Genomic DNA, 18,836 nt, shown 5'->3' with positions numbered 1-18,836 from the left:
ACTTTAAAAATACGTGGTGGGCTCTGCCTTGTTTTTGTTACAACCCAAGATGACATGTCTATTTCTCAAGCAATTCTATGAAAGTATATTTAAAATGCTGTATCAACTTAATTCATATTTCAGAATGCTGAAAAATGTTTTCATGGGGGGAAGTTGGTTCGGAGTTAGAGCCTGCAAGGCAGATGGAAGGCCTTGGTATAACTCTGGGCCCGTCACGCGAAGCGGGCTGGGAGGTGAGAGAAGGCAATTTCCAGTGAGAACTCAGTGGAGAAGCAGAAGACCTTGAGGCACAAAAGGTGACCTTATTCATTATTATATCAATAGAATCATCCTACTTTTTACAGTCAGCTACATCCCTCTAGGCGAGGCTCCGTGTTTCATTGCTGAAATGCACAAGAGCTTAGTGACACCAACGATGATGTCAAATTGTATCAGCAGAGCCTTGTGATGATTCAGGGAATGTAAAACCTATGTCTCATGTCAATGACAACCTCTTCACACTGTCATGGGACCAAAAACCCTTCTTCAAATGATGCATCAAAAAGCCACATACATATCTTTCATAGATGGACATATGAAAGTCTCAGTAACAATTGACGAGAAAAACACAATATCAACTTGGATTTTCTTGACGGTGACCAAGGGCCAAAGCCCAAATCTTCACCGTAGCCTTTAATACTCTATGTTGTCTCCTCTGCCAGTATGAACCCTCCGCCCCGCCCACCGCCACTCCATTCTCCTTCTCTAGTCCATTTCTCCTCCCACACCCCTTGCTCATTACTAGTCAGCAATTTGCTCTCTTGCCTGTGATCCTCAGATTCCTAGAACACCCTCTCCCCAGCTCCTCCTTCAGCTCACCCTTCAGGTCCTTGTTTAAACATTTCCTCAACAAAGTCTTCCCTGGCTATGTTAGCCTCCCACACTCACCCAGTTCCAAGCACTTTGCGCTTCCCCCTTTCGTGACACTTATCACGCTTGTAATTCCTCTTTCCACCTTTGTCCTCTCTGATAGGTTGGAGGTTCCAGGAGGATTGCGAATACTTCTGTTGAGTTCAACACACTCTAGCCCCATCACTCAGGATGTCCACAATGCTTAAAACTTCACAAATGAATTAATATGTTTGGCATTTAATAAAGCATCAAAATGGGTTTCATAAAAGATGTTTGCATCCAGACCTTTTGAACTACCTCTGTTGATTTAAAATACTGTTAGCACATTTTATTTCTTCAAGGGAAAGCAATAATAAAGCAGGGCAGTTTAGTTGGAAGCACAAATACATTTCTATTGACAGATAAAACAAGCACAGACTGTCTATAAAAACCTCTTTAAAACATTTCTCTCCAGATCACCTCATTCCTTTAGATCAAGTTTAAGTTGTATTGAAGTATAATTACATAGATATATCAGATGCACAAATCTTAACACGGTATCAAATATATAACCTATGTAAACAGTACACTAGTTAAGATATAGAGCATTTCCATCGCCATAGAATATTCTCTCATCTTGCTTTCCAGTCAATTCCCCTCCTACCCCAGCAACAACTACTGTTCTGATTTCTATTCCCAGCAACACAAAAGAAGGAGCAATTGATTCAGGCCGCCATATGAATGAATCTCGAAAATATTACGTCGAGTGAAAGAAGCCAGACACAAAGAACCCACACTATGATTCCATTTCTGTGAATAACCAGATTTTAAAATGCTTTCTTCAACATAACTCTGGCTGCCGTCATGTACTGATAAGGATCTGCTCTGCACTAAGACACATGGCAAGTCTTGGTCCTCAGGCTTTGGAGGCAGGCACACGGGAAACATTTTAAAAATACAAGAAAGATCGCTAATTCAAAAATTCTTTCTTCAAATACTTCTATGCTTTCAAATTTCATCCAATACACTGTACTCATTTTTTGAAATTTCTAGCCCCATGATTGCAATGAATTATATTATTATATGTGTAATGATTGCTAGGGGCACACCAAGACCTACTTATCTATACAATAAGAAAACAAGCATATGTTTAAATAAATTCCCATGGCCCCAAATTAAACTTTACCTATTTAGCCCCTCAAAACACATGCAACTTTTGTCCTTAAAAAATTCCACAATTCTATACACTGGAGAAACAACAAATATTTTATAGTAAACAGTTGATAGGAAAATGAATGTCTTCTGAGGAAATCATCATGACATTGTGTTATTAATAAAGCCCAGTCAAGATTAGTAGACTTTATAAAGTACTGGCCTATATATTATTAAAATCAGAAAAAGTTTTTATCAACCAGGTATAGTTTTGTAAACTTGCCTATAAGCTGCCTCTTGTTGTTCCATTGACTTGGATTCCAATGAGAGAGGTACGCCTATAGAAAACATTTTTGGTTCTTATTGACATATTATTTCAAACCTGATAAATTATCACACTTGTTTTAAAATATTTTTTAAATGCCAGTTTTGAGATAAATTCTGATAAGTTTCACAATAAGTTAAAATGTAAGACTGCAAACTAACACCGTTTTTCATTTATAATAGAAGTTTAGAATATGGCAGGGAAAAAAAAGTATGGTTCAACCAAACACCCCTCACAGGACTGAAAAAGTACATGTATCGCTCTTCCCAAAATGATACATGTTGACAGGCTTAATACCAGCTTCCTAGCATCTGACCAAAAAGATGTGGAGAAGTGGAGATTCATATATAATGATGCAAAAGAAAAGAGCAATTAAAAACAGGGAAGTGCAATTATGATAGTCTTTGGATCTGGGGTGGTTAAAATTATGTATGAAAAGTCAATGTCCTAAAACAAAAAAAAAAAGAAAAGTCAATGTCCTGTTTTACTATTCCGAGTATAGTAAGTAAAATAAAAATATATCAATTAGTGAAACCTGGGTTAGAAAAGGGGGCCAATGAATTAGATTTTTGCATGTGACAGAAAGGGAGAAAATAACAAATGTAGTCATTCATTCATCAGATATTTATGGCACGCCAGCAGTTTTCAAGGCTTTATGCCAGGACTGTGAGAAATACACACATGAATCAGGCCCGGCTCTGCCCCAAAGGAGAATACAACCCATGTGTGAGGAAGTATGTGAACTTTGAGATAACAAGGGTGATGAAGGGATGCAGATGAAATACCAGGCAGGGCAGAGAGGGAGGGAGGACTTGCAGCTGCTGGGATCAGGGAAACCCTTTAGTGATAAGATGATTAACTGCTTCCCTTTTTCAATGGAATGTCCAGGCACCACTGAATTCATTCTTTAGTGACTGCATTCATCTTGATGATACAGTTTTCTAAGAATATACCTTTAATAATATGTTGATCACTTGGACTTTATGTATCCTTTAGTGATGATATTTTCTATCGGGCAAAATTAGGGTAGTCCCTCAGTTTTTGATAAATGAAAGTTTCAGAATTAGAAATATTAGAAATATTTATAGATCCATTTTCAAGTCTCATCTGCCCCCCTCTCACAAATTATTTTATTAAAATCAATAATTTTCCTTTAGGAAATGATTACAGAAATATAATTATTTATAACCAACACAAAGAGATAATTATTTGCTGGGTGAGGCAGAGGGAAATATATTTTCCTATGCATTATTTACTGTGTGTAAATATATGTACATTTCTTATATAACCTTAATAATAATAAATATTAAGTTGCTGCTTTCTATGTGTTAGGAAATATACTAAAATTTTTCATGCTTTGCCCCTTTAATCCATCGACCACACCATGAGGTAGGTACTGTTAATATTCTCATTTTACTGATGGGGAAGTTGAGACTTACTATAGCTAAGAAACAGAAACCTGGTTAAACATAGCAGATTAAACACATGCCTTTATGTCTACTTTCTCCAGAAATCCCACTAAAATGTAAGTGAAGGAATAAAATCCAAATGGGTAAACCCAAAAGGTGATATGAATAGAATGGGAGTGGATGATGTCAGTAAATTATTGGCAGATGTAAAGCAGATACATCCATGTTAACTCTCTTAGCAGGGAGGAGGAAGCTGAAACCTGATTGCCTGCAGAACAGGGATTTCAACAAGAAACAAAACAGTTTTTTCTAGTGAAAGGCTCATAATTGGGAACTATCAAACTCCTTGGAATGTAAGTTTAAGTGGTAGAGCTACAAGCAAAACCTTGGTTTAAGGTATGTATAGGAAGGTCTATGTAGATCCCCTATCCAACAGGCATGGCCAGAAACCCATCCCTCCAGTGAATTCCCCCTTCCCTACCCTCCAGGAGCATGGAGATTTATTCTCTGCAGAATATGGAACAGAGAGGCATGGACACAGGGACCCAGATCCGCTGAAAATGATATAAAATACCACACTGAAAACAAGATAGTTAAATTTTTTTAAAATGTAATTATTAATTCCAGGAAAAGCAGAGAGAGTATAAAAAAGGAAACAAAACCAAAGTAAATTATCTAGCTTAACAGTGAATATTATTTACATGGCCATAATCATGCAAACCTTAGATATTAATCTAACTAAAATCATGACATACTTTGGAAGGTTTGGAGAAGGTGTGTGTGTGTGTGTGTGTGTGTGATGAGTACTGAATCCTCAACTTCCTTGGTAGCCAGTCAACTAATAGATAATGAGATATGTTGGCTGTCAACATTTACACATTCTTCCCAATGGAACCTAACTTCGTTTAAGTTTCCAAAACAAACTCTCTTCATGTGACTCACAGAAAGCCAACCCTATCCACAGCTCTAGGGAAAGATCTCCACTAGCTAAACAACCTTTTTCCCCCACCGTGATTGGTTTAAAGATGACCATGTGACCTAATTCTCACCAATGACATCAGGGGAAATCTTTTGATATGTTTTTTTTTGGGGGGGGGCAGCTTCTGGACGTGAAAAAAAGCAGCTTCTTTCCTTTTTCTGGATATCTTCCTGTAAATGTAATGCCCAGAACCCCTGCATGCATGTTACTACCAGCCCAAGAACCAGAGTAGGGCATGTCAAGAACATCAGAGAAAAATAGGGCCAGAGGCTTAACACACTGTGCCTGAGGACCTCCCTACTTCTGGACACCTTTGGATGTGCAATAGTAAATTTTCTTTAATTTCAGCCAGTTCAAGAGATTAAGAAACCCAGTCACAGGTACTACGTGGTAGAACTAGGATTGGAATACATGTTGTCCTGAGTCAAAGATTTGAGATAAACATAATGCCATATCAGCATTGCTGAATTATCTTTAGGGTATACCTTAAAAATTAAAATCAGGGCTTCCCTGGTGGCGCAGTGGTTGAGTCTGCCTGCCGATGCAGGGGACGCGGGTTGGTGCCCCGGTCCGGGAATATCCCACATGCCGCGGCGTGGCTGGGCCCGTGAGCCATTGCCACTGAGCCTGCGTGTCCAGAGCCTGTGCTCCGCAACGGGAGAGGCCACAACAGTGAGAGGCCCGCGCACCGCAAAAAAAAAAAAAAAAAGTAAAATCAATTTTGTGACAGAGAAAGAAATGAAGGCATATGAAATTTAAGTGACATGCCCTATTGATCAAAAGTAAAGACTACATTAAAACCCTAATAACTTTCATTGCTTTATTTTTTGCAATAAAAAGGGCATTTTTTTTTGGTAACTGACGTATCCAAATTAATTATTTCCTTGGTCTACATTATATCAATATTTCCCGAAAAGACTGATACTGAGAATTGACATGGCCAAAAAAAAAAAAAAGACCTGAAAGTACATAATATTTCATACTTCTATTATTCAGCTATATACCAAAATCAATATACCTTATCCTTACAAACAACAAATGACAAAAATATATTATCTTTAGAGGATAATTCAAATTATTGTTTTATCTGGGACATTAAGATATACAAAATAACGTAATATCCAAAAAAAAAGATGGTTAATATTTTTTCTTTAATAAATTTTAATTTAGGTATATTATAGACTACAGAAATGCATAATATGATTTAGTTTACTATTTAGCACAATGATTTACACATGCATGAATAGCTGAACAACTGTGAACCTACTTTAAGGAAATCATGGGTAAGGAAGAAAAGGGATTTTTGCCTTTGTGATGGATTTGGGGCAATTTTTCTGTGTGGATGCTAGTTGTAACATTAATTTGTTTAAACATTAATTTGTTCATACAATAAATTATAATTGCTGAAAAACTGTAGAATTCAAAAGGAAATATTAGAGTAATTAGAGTAATTGCTAATATTTCTCAATTTGAGAGATTTTTAAATGTTTAAGAAAAGAAACCAATTCTTATTTAAAAATCAATTGATTCGATAATATTTCTCATTTTGAGAGACTTTTAACTTTTTAAGGAAAAAAACCCAATTCTTGTTTAAAAACTTGTTCTTTTTATTTTTTTGCGGTACGCGGGCCTCTCGCTGTTGTGGTCTCTCCCGTTGCGGAGCACAGGCTCCGGACGCGCAGGCTCAGCGGCCATGGCTCACGTGCCCAGCCGCTCCGCGGCATGTGGGATCTTCCCTGACCGGGGCATGAACCCATATCTTCTGCATCGGCAGGCGGACTCTCAACCACTGCGCCACCAGGGAAGCCCAAAACTTCTTCTTTAAATGATTATTTGCCTTTTATAGTCTATACCTAAAACTAAAAAATACCCATAATCCTGTGCACCTAAATAGTGTTTTCACTTTGGGCTAAAATTGGCCAAATAGTTATCTTTAAATTGTGATTTTTAAGAATCATATTAACCGTTGGGGGAAAAAGTAACACTAGAGCAGCAATTAAGAAAAACACTGTGATTGAAGTAAAATATAAATTAGAAGGCAGTCACCAAATGGCTACCTGCAGGGAGTTCACTGAACATTTCACATACAATATGAAGACGCTCAGAAGCAGTCAGCAAATGGGCTACATGATCATTATGGTTAGCTTCAAAAAGTATGAAGGGGCTCTGTGAATTATGATCTGTGTCTATAGTACAGAAAATTATATCTGAAGCAAACCATCCCTTTTGGAAACCTGTAATGGAAAATGCTCTAAAGAAGACAATAGTTATAACCCTGGGTGTTGCATTCAGACTGGGCACGGCACGCTCTTCCCTATTGCTACACCCTTTACAGTAAATTCTCCTTCAGTTCCATTGCCAAAATATTTACTTAGTGTATGTCACAAAATTCATTTTCCAGATTTTAGGAATGATGGATTAAAAATAATACTAGCACTTTTATGACAGATTTCTAAATAATATCCATTTATAATAACCTTTATGATTTTCTATTATTTTATCCTCTCTGTTCTTTTTATGATATCTAATATTAGAGTTACTTACATCTATTTTATTGTGTGATGGATCTGTATATTTTCTTAGTTAGGCTCTGCTTCATTTCAAATAAGCATTCTTGGAGTTCTCACCAAGTGACATTATAATTCAGTTATTTAACTCATAGTATTCTGTTAAATCAGACACTTGTAATCAACATATGTTAAGTTCAATTCTATCAAAATCAGCTCTGCCAGGACAGAGATGACCAGAATAAGCAGACCAGCCAGTAATGGGGCAGGGGACATAAGGAAGCATCCAATAGCAGGTGGTAAGGTAGTACCAGCAGGAGGCCTGGAGGGGGTTCAGAGGTGGGAGGCAGTTACAGAACTCTGTTCTCCGGAGATTTACGAGATGACAAGGAAAGATCTTGGTCTGAGATGAAGTAGGCTATCAGACAGTGATCCAAGATAAGGACTAAGATGCTTGAGCTAAGGTGCATAAGGGGGACTTCCCTGGTGGCACAGTGGTTAAGAATCTGCTTGCCAATGCAGGGGACACTTGTTCGAGCCCTGGTTCGGGAAGATCCCCCATCCTGTGGAACAACTGAGCCTGTGCGCCACAACTACTGAAACCCGTGCGCCTGGAGCTCGTGCTCTGCAACAAGAGAAGCCACTGCAATGAGAAGCCCGAGCACCGCAACGAAGACCAAATGCAGCCAAAAATAAATAAATTAAAAAAAAAAATAACAGGTGTGTAAGGAAGAGCTCAGTCACAGAGGAATAAGGTAACAATTTCATTATAGGAAACTGGGCAGAGTGTAGGATCCTAGTTGACTAAGGAAGACCCATCTCGGTGCTGAGCCCAGAAATAGTTGATTGTAGACTCCTTATAGTCGCAATACTTATGGAAAGGATTGGGTCTAGATTCTAGGGATAGGACAAGGAGCGAATCAAAGTTTAATGAGGCCTAAGGTTTATATCATTTTAGGGATCGTTAAGAAAAAAAAAGACGATAGAGTTACAAATATAAAATAAGGTAAAGAAGTGAGTACTTATTTAGGATAAGAAAAGAAAATCTAACCACTTAAAAATTTATGGGATTCTTGGGCTCCAGTCTTTTTTTCCTAAGATCTCCTTGGATAGTTTCTGAGAAATGCTTTCTTAGTAATTGTTCCTGATAACAAACTGGCTTCCTTCCCAACCCAGGATACTGTACAATCCCCAGCCACTCCCAACACTCACAGAGGCCTTTGCAAGTGAGGGACACTGACACTTAAACTTTATTAGCTTCATGGCAAATCTGCCTCTGGACAGAGATGATTCCAGAGAAAGGAGTTCAATGGTCCTGGGAAGCAGGAGAATGAGGGACCATAAGAGCAGAGAGCCATAAAAAAACATGAGAAACTACAGCTGAACAAGAAATTTTTGACACGAGGCCATGTAATTATGTTAATCATAATTAATGTTATTCTGGAGTTACCTATGTCAATAAATATGTCATAGCTTAAAACTTTGGTAAAATATGTTTGGAAGACTGAATGCAGAAGCCACAAATGTCTGCTGGTGACTCATGGCCTAGATAGTTCTATCCCAATCAGTGTGACTAGTCAGAAAACATCTGCTAGGATCATCTTTGGAACACTTGTATACTCTCTGGCTCTCTTTACTATCCTGGCCTCCTCTTCTAACTCTGAATCTGGCTGCGTATAGTTTTACATCTGACATCATTCTGCTAGTTACAAGGGTTTCACAATTCATATCTGCAGAGGGAAGATTCTATATAATCACGTTCAGATGACTAAAACATATAATGGAGGTTAAAAAAAATGGTGCTTTGGCTAGATGTGCTGAATGAGAACCAGGGTTCATAAATAAAGCGTTCTTGAAACCAGAGGGAGGAGTAAAAACCTTCAGAAGATCACCAAGGCACATTTCCCCTGTGATAAATAATTGTTTTTGTTGGCTGAAGAAATCTATTTTGCTTACCATCTGTTAAACAGTTCACCTTCTTTTCTCACACTGGTTTTGTTTGGATTTCCAACTCTTGAAAAAGTCACTCTGGAAATTGTTCTCTTCAAGTTGCAACTTAAAGAATTTAAAAAGAAAACAGCTGGGGCCACAAGCCTCTCATATACAGAGGGTACCTTCAGAGTGGTGGCAATTTTCTCACCCTGCAATTAGAAAGGTGGCCCCCTGACATGGGCAGGAGAGGTCTGATTTAGTTGAAGAGTCACAGAATGAAAGCTCTGTCTCACGGGACCCTCCACTCCCTCATCTCCAGTTTGGACCTTACATTCACTGTCCTTTCTGCTCCCATCTGAAGTTTGATATGAAACTCGTGTCCCCAGTGCTAAAAATCAATGACCTTTTCTCAGGCTTCCTCTTCCCATTTCCCAAGTCTCTCTTCAGTAGATGTTTTCCTGTTTGTCTGACTATCAGTCTCCTTTGCTGACTTCTCTCCTCCTCCACCCCCTATTGGGTCTGGCTTCTCCGAGTTTCAGCTCTTGGCTGTCCGGTTGTTTTTCCTTCTCATCTACTGCATTTAACCCCTCCCTCCTTCTCCACCCCCAGGGCTTTTATATGTGTTTTCAAGGCTTTACCTTTCATTCATTCAACAAATATTCATTGAATAAATATCTTGACTCCTTTTTTTTCCCTCTTAACACCCACAGTCAAACCATTAAGTTTTGTTGGCCCTACAATCAAAAATCTATTTCGAACCTGACTTGCTTTTACTGTTACCAACCAAGCTGAAACCACCATCATCTCCTGGACCACTGCCTTAGACTCCAAATTGGCCTCCAGACTTTGCGGTTCATTTTCCCACCCATCTCCCTCGGTTTAGTCTCTCTCGGCATCTGTGATCCTTTTCAAAACCTACGTTGAATCATGTCACTGCTCAGCTTGCAACCATCCAAATGGTGCTCTCTCTTTTTTCCAATTGCAGTAAGAACACTAAACACGAAATCTACCCTCTTAGCAGATTTTTTAAGTGTACAATAGAGTAGTGTTATCTACAGGGACAATGCTGTGCAGATCTTTGGAACTTATTCATTTTGAGAAATGGAAATTTCACCCCTGTTGGTTAGTAGTTCCGCTTCCCCCCTCCCCCTAGCCCCTGGCAACCACCATTCTATTCTTTGCTTCTAAGAAGTTGATTACTTTAGATATAAGTGGAATCATGCAGTATTTGTCCTTCTGTGAGTGGCTTCTTTCACTTAGCATAATGTCCTCAGGTCAAAGTTGATATCAGGCTCCACACAATCACACTGTGATTATCTGTTTACCTTTCCCATCCCTTGCTTGTTACCACCCAGGCTTCAGATCCTACTAATCTTACAGTCACTGAACTCCTTTCCAACACTTCAGACATGTTCTGGCCCCAGGGTCTTCGCACTTCCTGTTTTTCTTCCTGGACATAGTTCCCCCATAGAGAATGACTACCTCTCTCCCTCACCACTTTCAGGTCTTTGCTCAAGGATCATCTTCTCAGTGACGGCTTCTCAGGACAGCCCATTTCAAAATTTCAGCATAACCTCTCCTTCTTATTTAGCTTTCCTAATTTATTTTCTCTCTACAACTTATCACCATTGTGTGTTTATTATCTCTTTCTTTACACAAGAGTAAAAGCTACATAAGGGAGGGACTTTGTTTTTTTCACTGATCTATCTGTCTTACCAGCATCTAGAACAGTGCCTAGATGTAGTAGGCACACAGTGGCTGCATTTTGAATGAACAACTGAATGAATGAATACACGCTATTATGTGCCAGTACTGAGTATAATGATGAAGAAAAATTGGATCCTGCCCTTGATAAACAAACTGTCTAGTGAAAGACTGTCAAAAATGAAAGAGTTTTGTTTAAACAGTTAGAAAGCATGGAGCAGGGATACTTAATCTGTCCGGAGATAGGATGAGGCACTCAAGTTGGGCTTCCTGTAGGAGGTGGCACCTGAGCCTGACAGAAGTTGGCCCAATGTAAGGAAGAGGAGAGATTTGGAGAAGAGTTTTTTTGTTTTTTTTCCTTGAGAACATTTACCTTTAATTCTTTTTGTTAATTAACTTTTATTGGAGTATAGTTCCTTTACAAGTTGTGTTAGTTTGTGCTGTACAGCAAAGTGAATCAGTTATACATATACATATATCTACTCCTTTTTAGATTCTTTTCCCATATAGGTCATTACAGAGTATTGAGTAGAGTTTCCTGTGCTATACAGTAGGTCCTTATTAGATATCTATTTTAGAAGAGCTTTTAAAATAGAGAGATAACATGAACAAAGGCATGGTGGCTAAGAAGATGCTGTTACTGCTTTTCTCATTTCTCCTCAAATCTCCTTACCACTTCTGAGCATGCCAACCTCACTTCTCGTGGCTAAGACGTGCATCATTCTTGGGGAGCTACTATGCCTGTGAGCATAGCAGGCTGGGAATGTCTGAGAATGAATGAGTGCCCCCAGCCCTTAATCCATGACAGATGAGTGTTGGCATATATATATATATATATATATATATATATATATATATTCCTATTCTCCTGCCCCTTGGCTAGGATATTTCTGTGGGGCGTACTTTACATCAATTCTGTGGGATTGTGGTTACCTACTGTGGTAGATTTAATAATGTACCCATTATTGGCCAGTTTCCTTTTCTGTGTCACTTCACCCTCAGCTACCCCTTTTCCTTGAAACTCCCAACAAACTGCTGGTGCTTGAAACTTGGCTCTGGGTTGGCCTCTGTAAGAACAAAGGGGAAGATGGTGACTACTTCCCAAACTTTAGAGAATAAAAATTACAGTCTTTGGTCTGCTTTGGGAGGTAATAAAGCAAACCAGATCGGCTATAGGGAGAGGTGAAGTGAAGGAACTTGAATTCTAGGTTAAGAGAGCTGGTTTGCTTCCAAATTTTTTCTGAAATCTTTGAGTTTGGGGATAAAGTAATTGAAAGGATATTTGAGTATGATGAATCTAGCTGTGGTACGTGGGGTCAGGGAGGGTGTACACAGAGGGTGATCAGTTAGGACACAGTTCAAACAGCACAGTTAGGAGTGCATTAGTGAGGTGGCAGTGAGAATGGAAAGGAAAAGAGGAGAGGCAATGTGAGGGGGAAAAAATGACAGGATTTGGAGTCTAGCTCTGTGTTGTGGGGAAGGAGGTAGTGGGAGGAGAGAAGTAGAAAATCCCGGAGGCTCTGTGAGCTAAAGAGCAGCAGTATCATTAACAGAGATGAGGAAGCCATGAGTGGGATCTGGATTTCATGAGTTAAAGACATTTGGAGTTTGTGCCAGTGGAATGTCCAAGTAGAAATGTCCAGCAGACAGCTGGAAATATAAGAAGGGAGGAAGGATTTGGTTTCAGGATTGGGGCTCTTTCAGGCAGCGATAAATGTGGCTGGCTATTTTGAAAAGCCCAAAGAAACACTTAACTTTTTTTTTTAATAGATCTTTATTGGAGTGTAATTACTTCCCAATACTGTGTTAGTTTCTGTTGCACAACAAATCCAATCACTTAACTTTATACAAGTCTTATAGTCCTGAGCTTGTGACTCTCAGTAGAGAAGGAGGAATGTCATAGTAACCTGCAATTATTGGTGGACTTTGCAGTTGAAACACACACACCCTTGTGATGTGGAGAGGCTGTAAGTATGCATGTGGGCAAGTGGGGGATTGGAAGGGCAGAAAGCTAGGCTCTAACCATGCAAGTTCTTGAAGACACTGGACAACCAGGGAAGTGAGAAGTCAAGTTCAAGGACTTTGGCAGGGTCAGGCACAGCAGACAGATTTGGAATTCTGGAGACTGAGATTTGGCCAAAAAGACCAGCCAATCCCAGCAGAGACCTCAGATTTAGAAGACTGATGCTCTTTGTTTTCTGCCTAGTTTTATGGAGCGGCACTGGCCAGACACAGAAGGATGTTATTAAGGAATCCCTTCCTTAGCCTTTTCTTCTTCAGGCTAAACAATCCTTATTTCATTCTCACGTGTCATACTTTCCATTTCTTTATTTGTTGCTCTTCTCTGAACTTTCTCCAATATCCCTCTTAAAATACGGAGACCAAACCTTACACACACCATGACAACTGGCTTAGGGCTGGGCACAGGAAATTATTCTTTTTCTTAAGTGTCACACACAGGCAACATTTCTTTACAGGTTTTCCACCTGTTTTTAAGGTGACCATTTAGTACTCATCTAGACATCATGCTAATTTCAGACAAAATGTGATCATAATGGAACGTCTTTTCCAATAATTTTCTGTTTTAACTTCAAAGGCTCATAGTTGGAAAGGGTATTGGCTCAAATCAGCTCCCCTCCCCTCCCCCGCCCCTGCATTTTAGGAAGATAGAGGTAGAACATTATCGAATATTGCCATACTAACAATATGATTTTTTTTCTCCCATAGGACAGCTCGTGTCGTGAAATATACGAGGCAGATTGTCAGGCTTTGGCTTTAATTTGTGCTTTTGCCCCTGCTCATCCCAACAGATTAAACACTGGGCTAGCTAAAATGTGCTGAGAAGTAATACATTAAAAGGAATTTTCTCAGACATGAGTCAAAACTGGAAGCAGGGGAGGACGCGCCAGGGAGCTGAGAGATCGCTCGCTCTGACAGCATCTCTGGGAGTAATTTTCCATGTAGACTGAAGGAAGATCTTGTAAGGCAAAGCCCCGGGTTACACATGCTGGACTCCGATTCCGCAGGATTTACAAGCCATTACTGGAGAGAGTCTAAGGCTCTCCTGGCACAGGCAGAGGAGGAAGAAATGTTCAATGGACAATAAAAACTTTCTGTTTATAGAGTAAACTAGAAACAGGGCCTTCCTTTCACAGGGTTTAGAAATTTGCCCCTGAGTTAACGGGGGTGCGGGATGTGTCTACATTTCCATCGTTCATTGTCGGGCGAGGTCCCATTCAACCAGGATTGCTGTGGATTTGACGTCGCTTCTGCTCTGGGGGTAGCATCTAAATGTAGAGAAGAGCAGATTCGCACCCTTAGAGGCTACCGGGAAGCTCAGGGCGCTGAGGAAGCCGAGAGGAGGGTGCGGGGAGCGCCGCCCGTCGGCCAGACTCTCAGCGTCTCCTCCCCCTGTCTCGGGCCCACTCCCAAACTTAACTGCACGCTTCCGGGTTCCAGCCAGAAGCCCTGCGTGAGCCTCCACACGTAGCGGCAGACGGCTCCTTAAATAGGTCGGAGTTGAGCAAACAATCCCAGACGTGGGGCTGGGACAGGCGCCCAGGCAGGCGAGCGCAGGCAACCGCACGGTGCACTCAGCAGCGCGGCGGGTCAGCCGGCGGCCAATAGCCGGGGCGCGGCCCGCCCCGTCGCCTCCCCCTCGGGGAGCCTATAAGTCACCCGCGGCGCCGCAGGCGCCCGCCGCTCTGCGCCTTCCAGACCACCTGATTCCCGCCCCTGTCCACGCCGCTTGACCTGCTGGCCGCGGTTACCCTGCGCCCACTCTGCCCGGCCGCCTCCGCCCTCCTTCGTCGGCCCGGGGCGGATCAGGGGTCCCCACTCTCGCGAGAAGTGGGCCGCTGCAGGGCGTCAGGGGCGCCGGAGCCCGCGCGGGCCCTCGACGGGCCGAAGATGGGGCGGTGCGCGGTGCAGCCGCGGCTGCTGCTGCTGCTGGCGCTCGTCCTCCAGCCCTGGGACCCTTGCCTGGGTGCAGACTCGGGGAAGTCCTCCAGCATCCCCACAGGTGAGCACTCCCGCGGGCCGCCCTGTCCCGCGAGGCTCGGCCGGATGGGCAGTTCATTCATCCACCGGTCCTTCGCGTGGGGTCGGCCGGGTGAGTTGGTGGAGGGGAGCGCCCGTCCCTCCGAGGTCCACAGAGGTGATTTGGTGGGAGCCTGTCCTTCCGCAGGACCACCGAGGTGAGTGGGGGTGGGCTGGCCATCCTCCTCAGGACCGCCCAGGTCTTCCCCAGAACTGCGCTCGGGCTGTGCTGATCCCCAGGGGAATGTGGGAGCATCCGCCCTCGTGGGCTCTCGGAGTTCTCCTGTAACCCGAGAGCGCACGAAGTTTTCTTCAGCACGAGTTGGGGTTTCCTTTTGGTCTTGCAGGTCGGTGGGCACCAACACCTTTCCTGCAACTTTGCTTTCTCCTCCTTTGCTGGAGTTGGCATGATTTATCCGTTTTGGACGAAGCAGTACTCCCTCTGTGACCTAAACACTGGGCTAGTGTACTTTCTGATTGATGGTGACACATTCCTTCCAGCGCCCCAGGAAGTAGCTGGTAACACCTACCTCCTGCCAGAAACAACGCTCAAAACCGTGGTTGTTTTCAGTAAGGCTGCTTGGCTACCTAATACCTCCAGGAGGTAGCTTTCCTCTTTGGGGATTATGGAGGGGAAGCTGTCCACAACTTTTCCGCTTAGCCACCTTGTTCGTAAGCCTGGTGCCCTTCCTTGTTTTCAGAAGCTGGAACTGCAGCAAATAGTCAAGTTCATGTAAAATAAAACTTTTTACATTTAGCAAGATTAAAGGGAGCCTCACCACACGTTTGTCGAAACATACTTTGCTGCCATTTGCTGCACGTGCGATATCCTTGGAGTGTTCCACTTTTGTGCTCTAACTCTGTGCTCTCTGAAATTAGATCTTGCATTTAAATGTCCTTCTGCTGTACCACTTTTGTTTAAAAATTAAAATCATTCTGTCATTTTTTTGGGGGGGCGGTAAATAGGGCACTTTTCTTTTGAACTTTACTTAAGCACAAGGACAGAAATTTCTATTTTAGGTTTACATTCAGAAGTTGACATTTGCTGTAGAACCCAGTCAAATCCATGTAAGCAATACTTTTGTTTTCATCTGAAACAAACCTTTCCTAGGGTTTGTTTCCTAGGGTTTGTTTCAGAAAACTTCAGTGGACTAAGTTGCCCATCTTTCTACATTCCTGCCAAACAGTACTTGCTTTGTTAGTTTGAGAAACTTCAGCATTTGGATAGATTTTTGTCAGTTACAGTATACTTTTCTTTCTCTCAGATATATGTGATGGCTTCAAAATGAGTTTCTCAACTCTTTGTGGTTTCTTTAAATTTGAACTGAATTTTTTCCATTATTTTAAAATTATCTTTTACTGTAACATCTAGAAAATAGACAAGAAAATGCCTTCAGCAAACCTGGAAAAGGAGACATTAAAAAAAAATTCCCAGAAAAATGACTTTCTTTGTTGAAACACCCAAGGAGACTTACTGGGAAATAAAATAACCTCTAAGGACTTTGCCACTTTTAGAGGGACCTCTTCAGCCTTTGTATATTTTATTTCACTTCCTTATCAACACCCCTTACTTTTTATAGAAGACATCTCTTTGTGGCTGAGTTTAGGTTTACATTCAAAATTATCTTTCTTTGCTAATCTGACTTTTACGTTTCATGGAGCTGGACAGTGAAGTTTTAATGGATTGTAACATCAGAGAAAGGAATTTCAGATATGAATGCTTTTCTCAGAAAATGACCACAGAAAACCCACTGCTGACAACTGAGGACTGATTTTGGTGGGTGGGCATGGGGAATTCAGACATCATCTAAATGCAGAAAAATATTGATTTGTCATAGATGGAGCCAGCAGTAGTCAGTTTGATTATGAACTGTGTATAGGTAGGTGGGATAAGCCAATAAATATAGATGGTACAGTGCTTGATAACATGGGGAGAATCGTGGATTATGTTCCATTTTCTCTCTAAACTATTACAACGGAAAATTGCTAAATTGGAAACTTATCTGTGTAAATATCAAGCAAACTTTAGAACTCTTAAGTTGTCTGGCTTGCTTAATAGGAGGTCTTTAAGAAGCGTGCTTATCATCTCTAACCCGCTATTTTTGTCACCATGTCCCAGCTAAACATGAAGAAATAGATTAGACCAGGGTTATGTGGCTGTATTTACATTTTGAGCTAGATAATTATTTATTGTGGGAGACTATCCAGTGCATTTTAAGATGTTTAGCGGCATCCTTGGCCTCTACCCACTAGATGCCAGGAGCACCCTCCTCCAGGAGTGAAAATGAAATGTGTCTCAAAATTAAAAATGGCCATATGTCTCCTGAGGGACAAAATTGCCCAGGGTTGGAAATCACTGGATTAGACAAATCTATGTGTATTTGAGGCAATGTGGCGTTATAGTGTACTGGAATGATAATGGCTACTCTTTTTTCGAAACAAATATTTATAGTGATTTTTCCATTTTTCCACTGTAGTAGGGAATGTGTTGTTTGAATCACATTACATTAATCAATTTTTGAAATATAGTTTTTCCTAGCTTTGATGCTGTGCATTAACCAGAGTTGAGAACACTGCTTTTTGTTTTCTTTGCTGAGAGTTCTACTGTGTACTGCATTCATTCCTTTTCGGTTGCCACTTTATTCTCAGCATGGAAAGACTCTAAATAAGAATTTGGTTAAAAACAATCATTTTCTCCTAGAATCATTTATAGGAATTTTGCCTTAAACTTTTATCTCCATGGGAGCTTTCGAGGCAAAACCCTCCTAACAAGCATCAACAAATCAAGTTCATACCCTGATTTATGTTTCCTACACTTTTTTCCTTCTCAATGAGAGAAGGTGTATTCCTGCCAAGAATTTGTAACTGAGTCTCCAGACCTAGATCAACATTTGGTGTGTTTTCTAAGGTACCTTGCCTATTCCATGATCTAAATTGGGCAGAAACCAAGTTTTGCACAAAAATGGAGGAAATGGTTTCAGATGTTTCTGTCAAAACCAGTATTTTTCAACCATGTTCATTTATAAACTCTTTAATTTACCCTGGCACATTCAAGGAGGAAAGGAAAGGTCTGTCCCTATCTGCTGATGCAAACTGACAATTTACGGGGTGGAGAGGAAAAAACCAAGGTCCTGGAAAAACCTCGAGAAGAAGAGAGGGAGGCTTGTGCTTTGTGTACTTTGTGTGTCCTGGGCTCCAGCCACACAGAATGACCAGTCTCTGCCTTTTGTTCGTGTAAAAATAGACATACAAAACAATTCTAGAGAATGTGAGGACCAGAAATGAAAATTAAATTGAGATACCCTTTTCTACCCATCACATTGACTAAAGCATTAAAAAAATAAACTCTGATCATACCAACTGTTGTGAGGGTGAGAAGTCTCAGGAAGCACAACACCTTTGGAGAACAATTTAGTAATGTCTAGTGGAATTGAGAATCCGCGTATCCTGCCATCCTAGATACACATGTACAGGTCTCTCACATTTCTACTTCTGTCTATTCTCCTTGAAATTATATTCTTTGTTTATATGTAGCTCCTAAGAAATTCTTCTCCATCCTACCTTTTGTTTGGCTCTCTTTCTAACTGCTTAATGCAGTTGGTTTATACGATCATATCTGCTTTGTATGATAGATGTTCATGTTTAATAAATTAAATTTTTTGGAATAAAGGACTGAGGCTTATTCATTTTTGTGCCCCTCACAGTACCTTCCCTGTTCTTTTAACACAAAGAAGATTCTCAGCTTATGTTTGTTGAGTTCCTGACCGCCTCGGAGAATTATGAAAAGTGGCATGCAGTCAATGAGATTTCTAGCTGCTCCTTTTCCTAGGGTTTTAACTAAGTTCACTGAGTTTCCTTTCTCTACCCGGGGACCCATGCACTACCATGATCAAGGAGCTTACCCATGAAACATCAGGCAA

At 41.0% G+C, this 18,836-nt stretch overlaps 1 protein-coding gene across 2 annotated transcripts in view; it reads left to right on the top strand.

The window, feature by feature from the left end:
- The first annotated feature begins 14,787 nt into the window (after nt 1–14,787).
- Nucleotides 14,788–18,836, top strand: part of PLOD2 (procollagen-lysine,2-oxoglutarate 5-dioxygenase 2) — a 105,524-nt gene continuing 101,475 nt past the window's right edge. For both annotated transcript variants that reach the window (XM_065876004.1, XM_065876003.1), the window contains exon 1: nt 14,788–14,899. In XM_065876004.1, the coding sequence (XP_065732076.1) occupies nt 14,788–14,899 (112 nt within the window). The remainder of the gene's footprint in view (nt 14,900–18,836) is intronic.

Source organism: Phocoena phocoena, chromosome 4 (assembly GCF_963924675.1).
Source record: "Phocoena phocoena chromosome 4, mPhoPho1.1, whole genome shotgun sequence".
NCBI lineage: Eukaryota > Metazoa > Chordata > Mammalia > Artiodactyla > Phocoenidae > Phocoena > Phocoena phocoena.
Note: the sequence above shows the minus strand (reverse complement) of the source record. Positions and strands in the feature narration are given on the sequence as shown.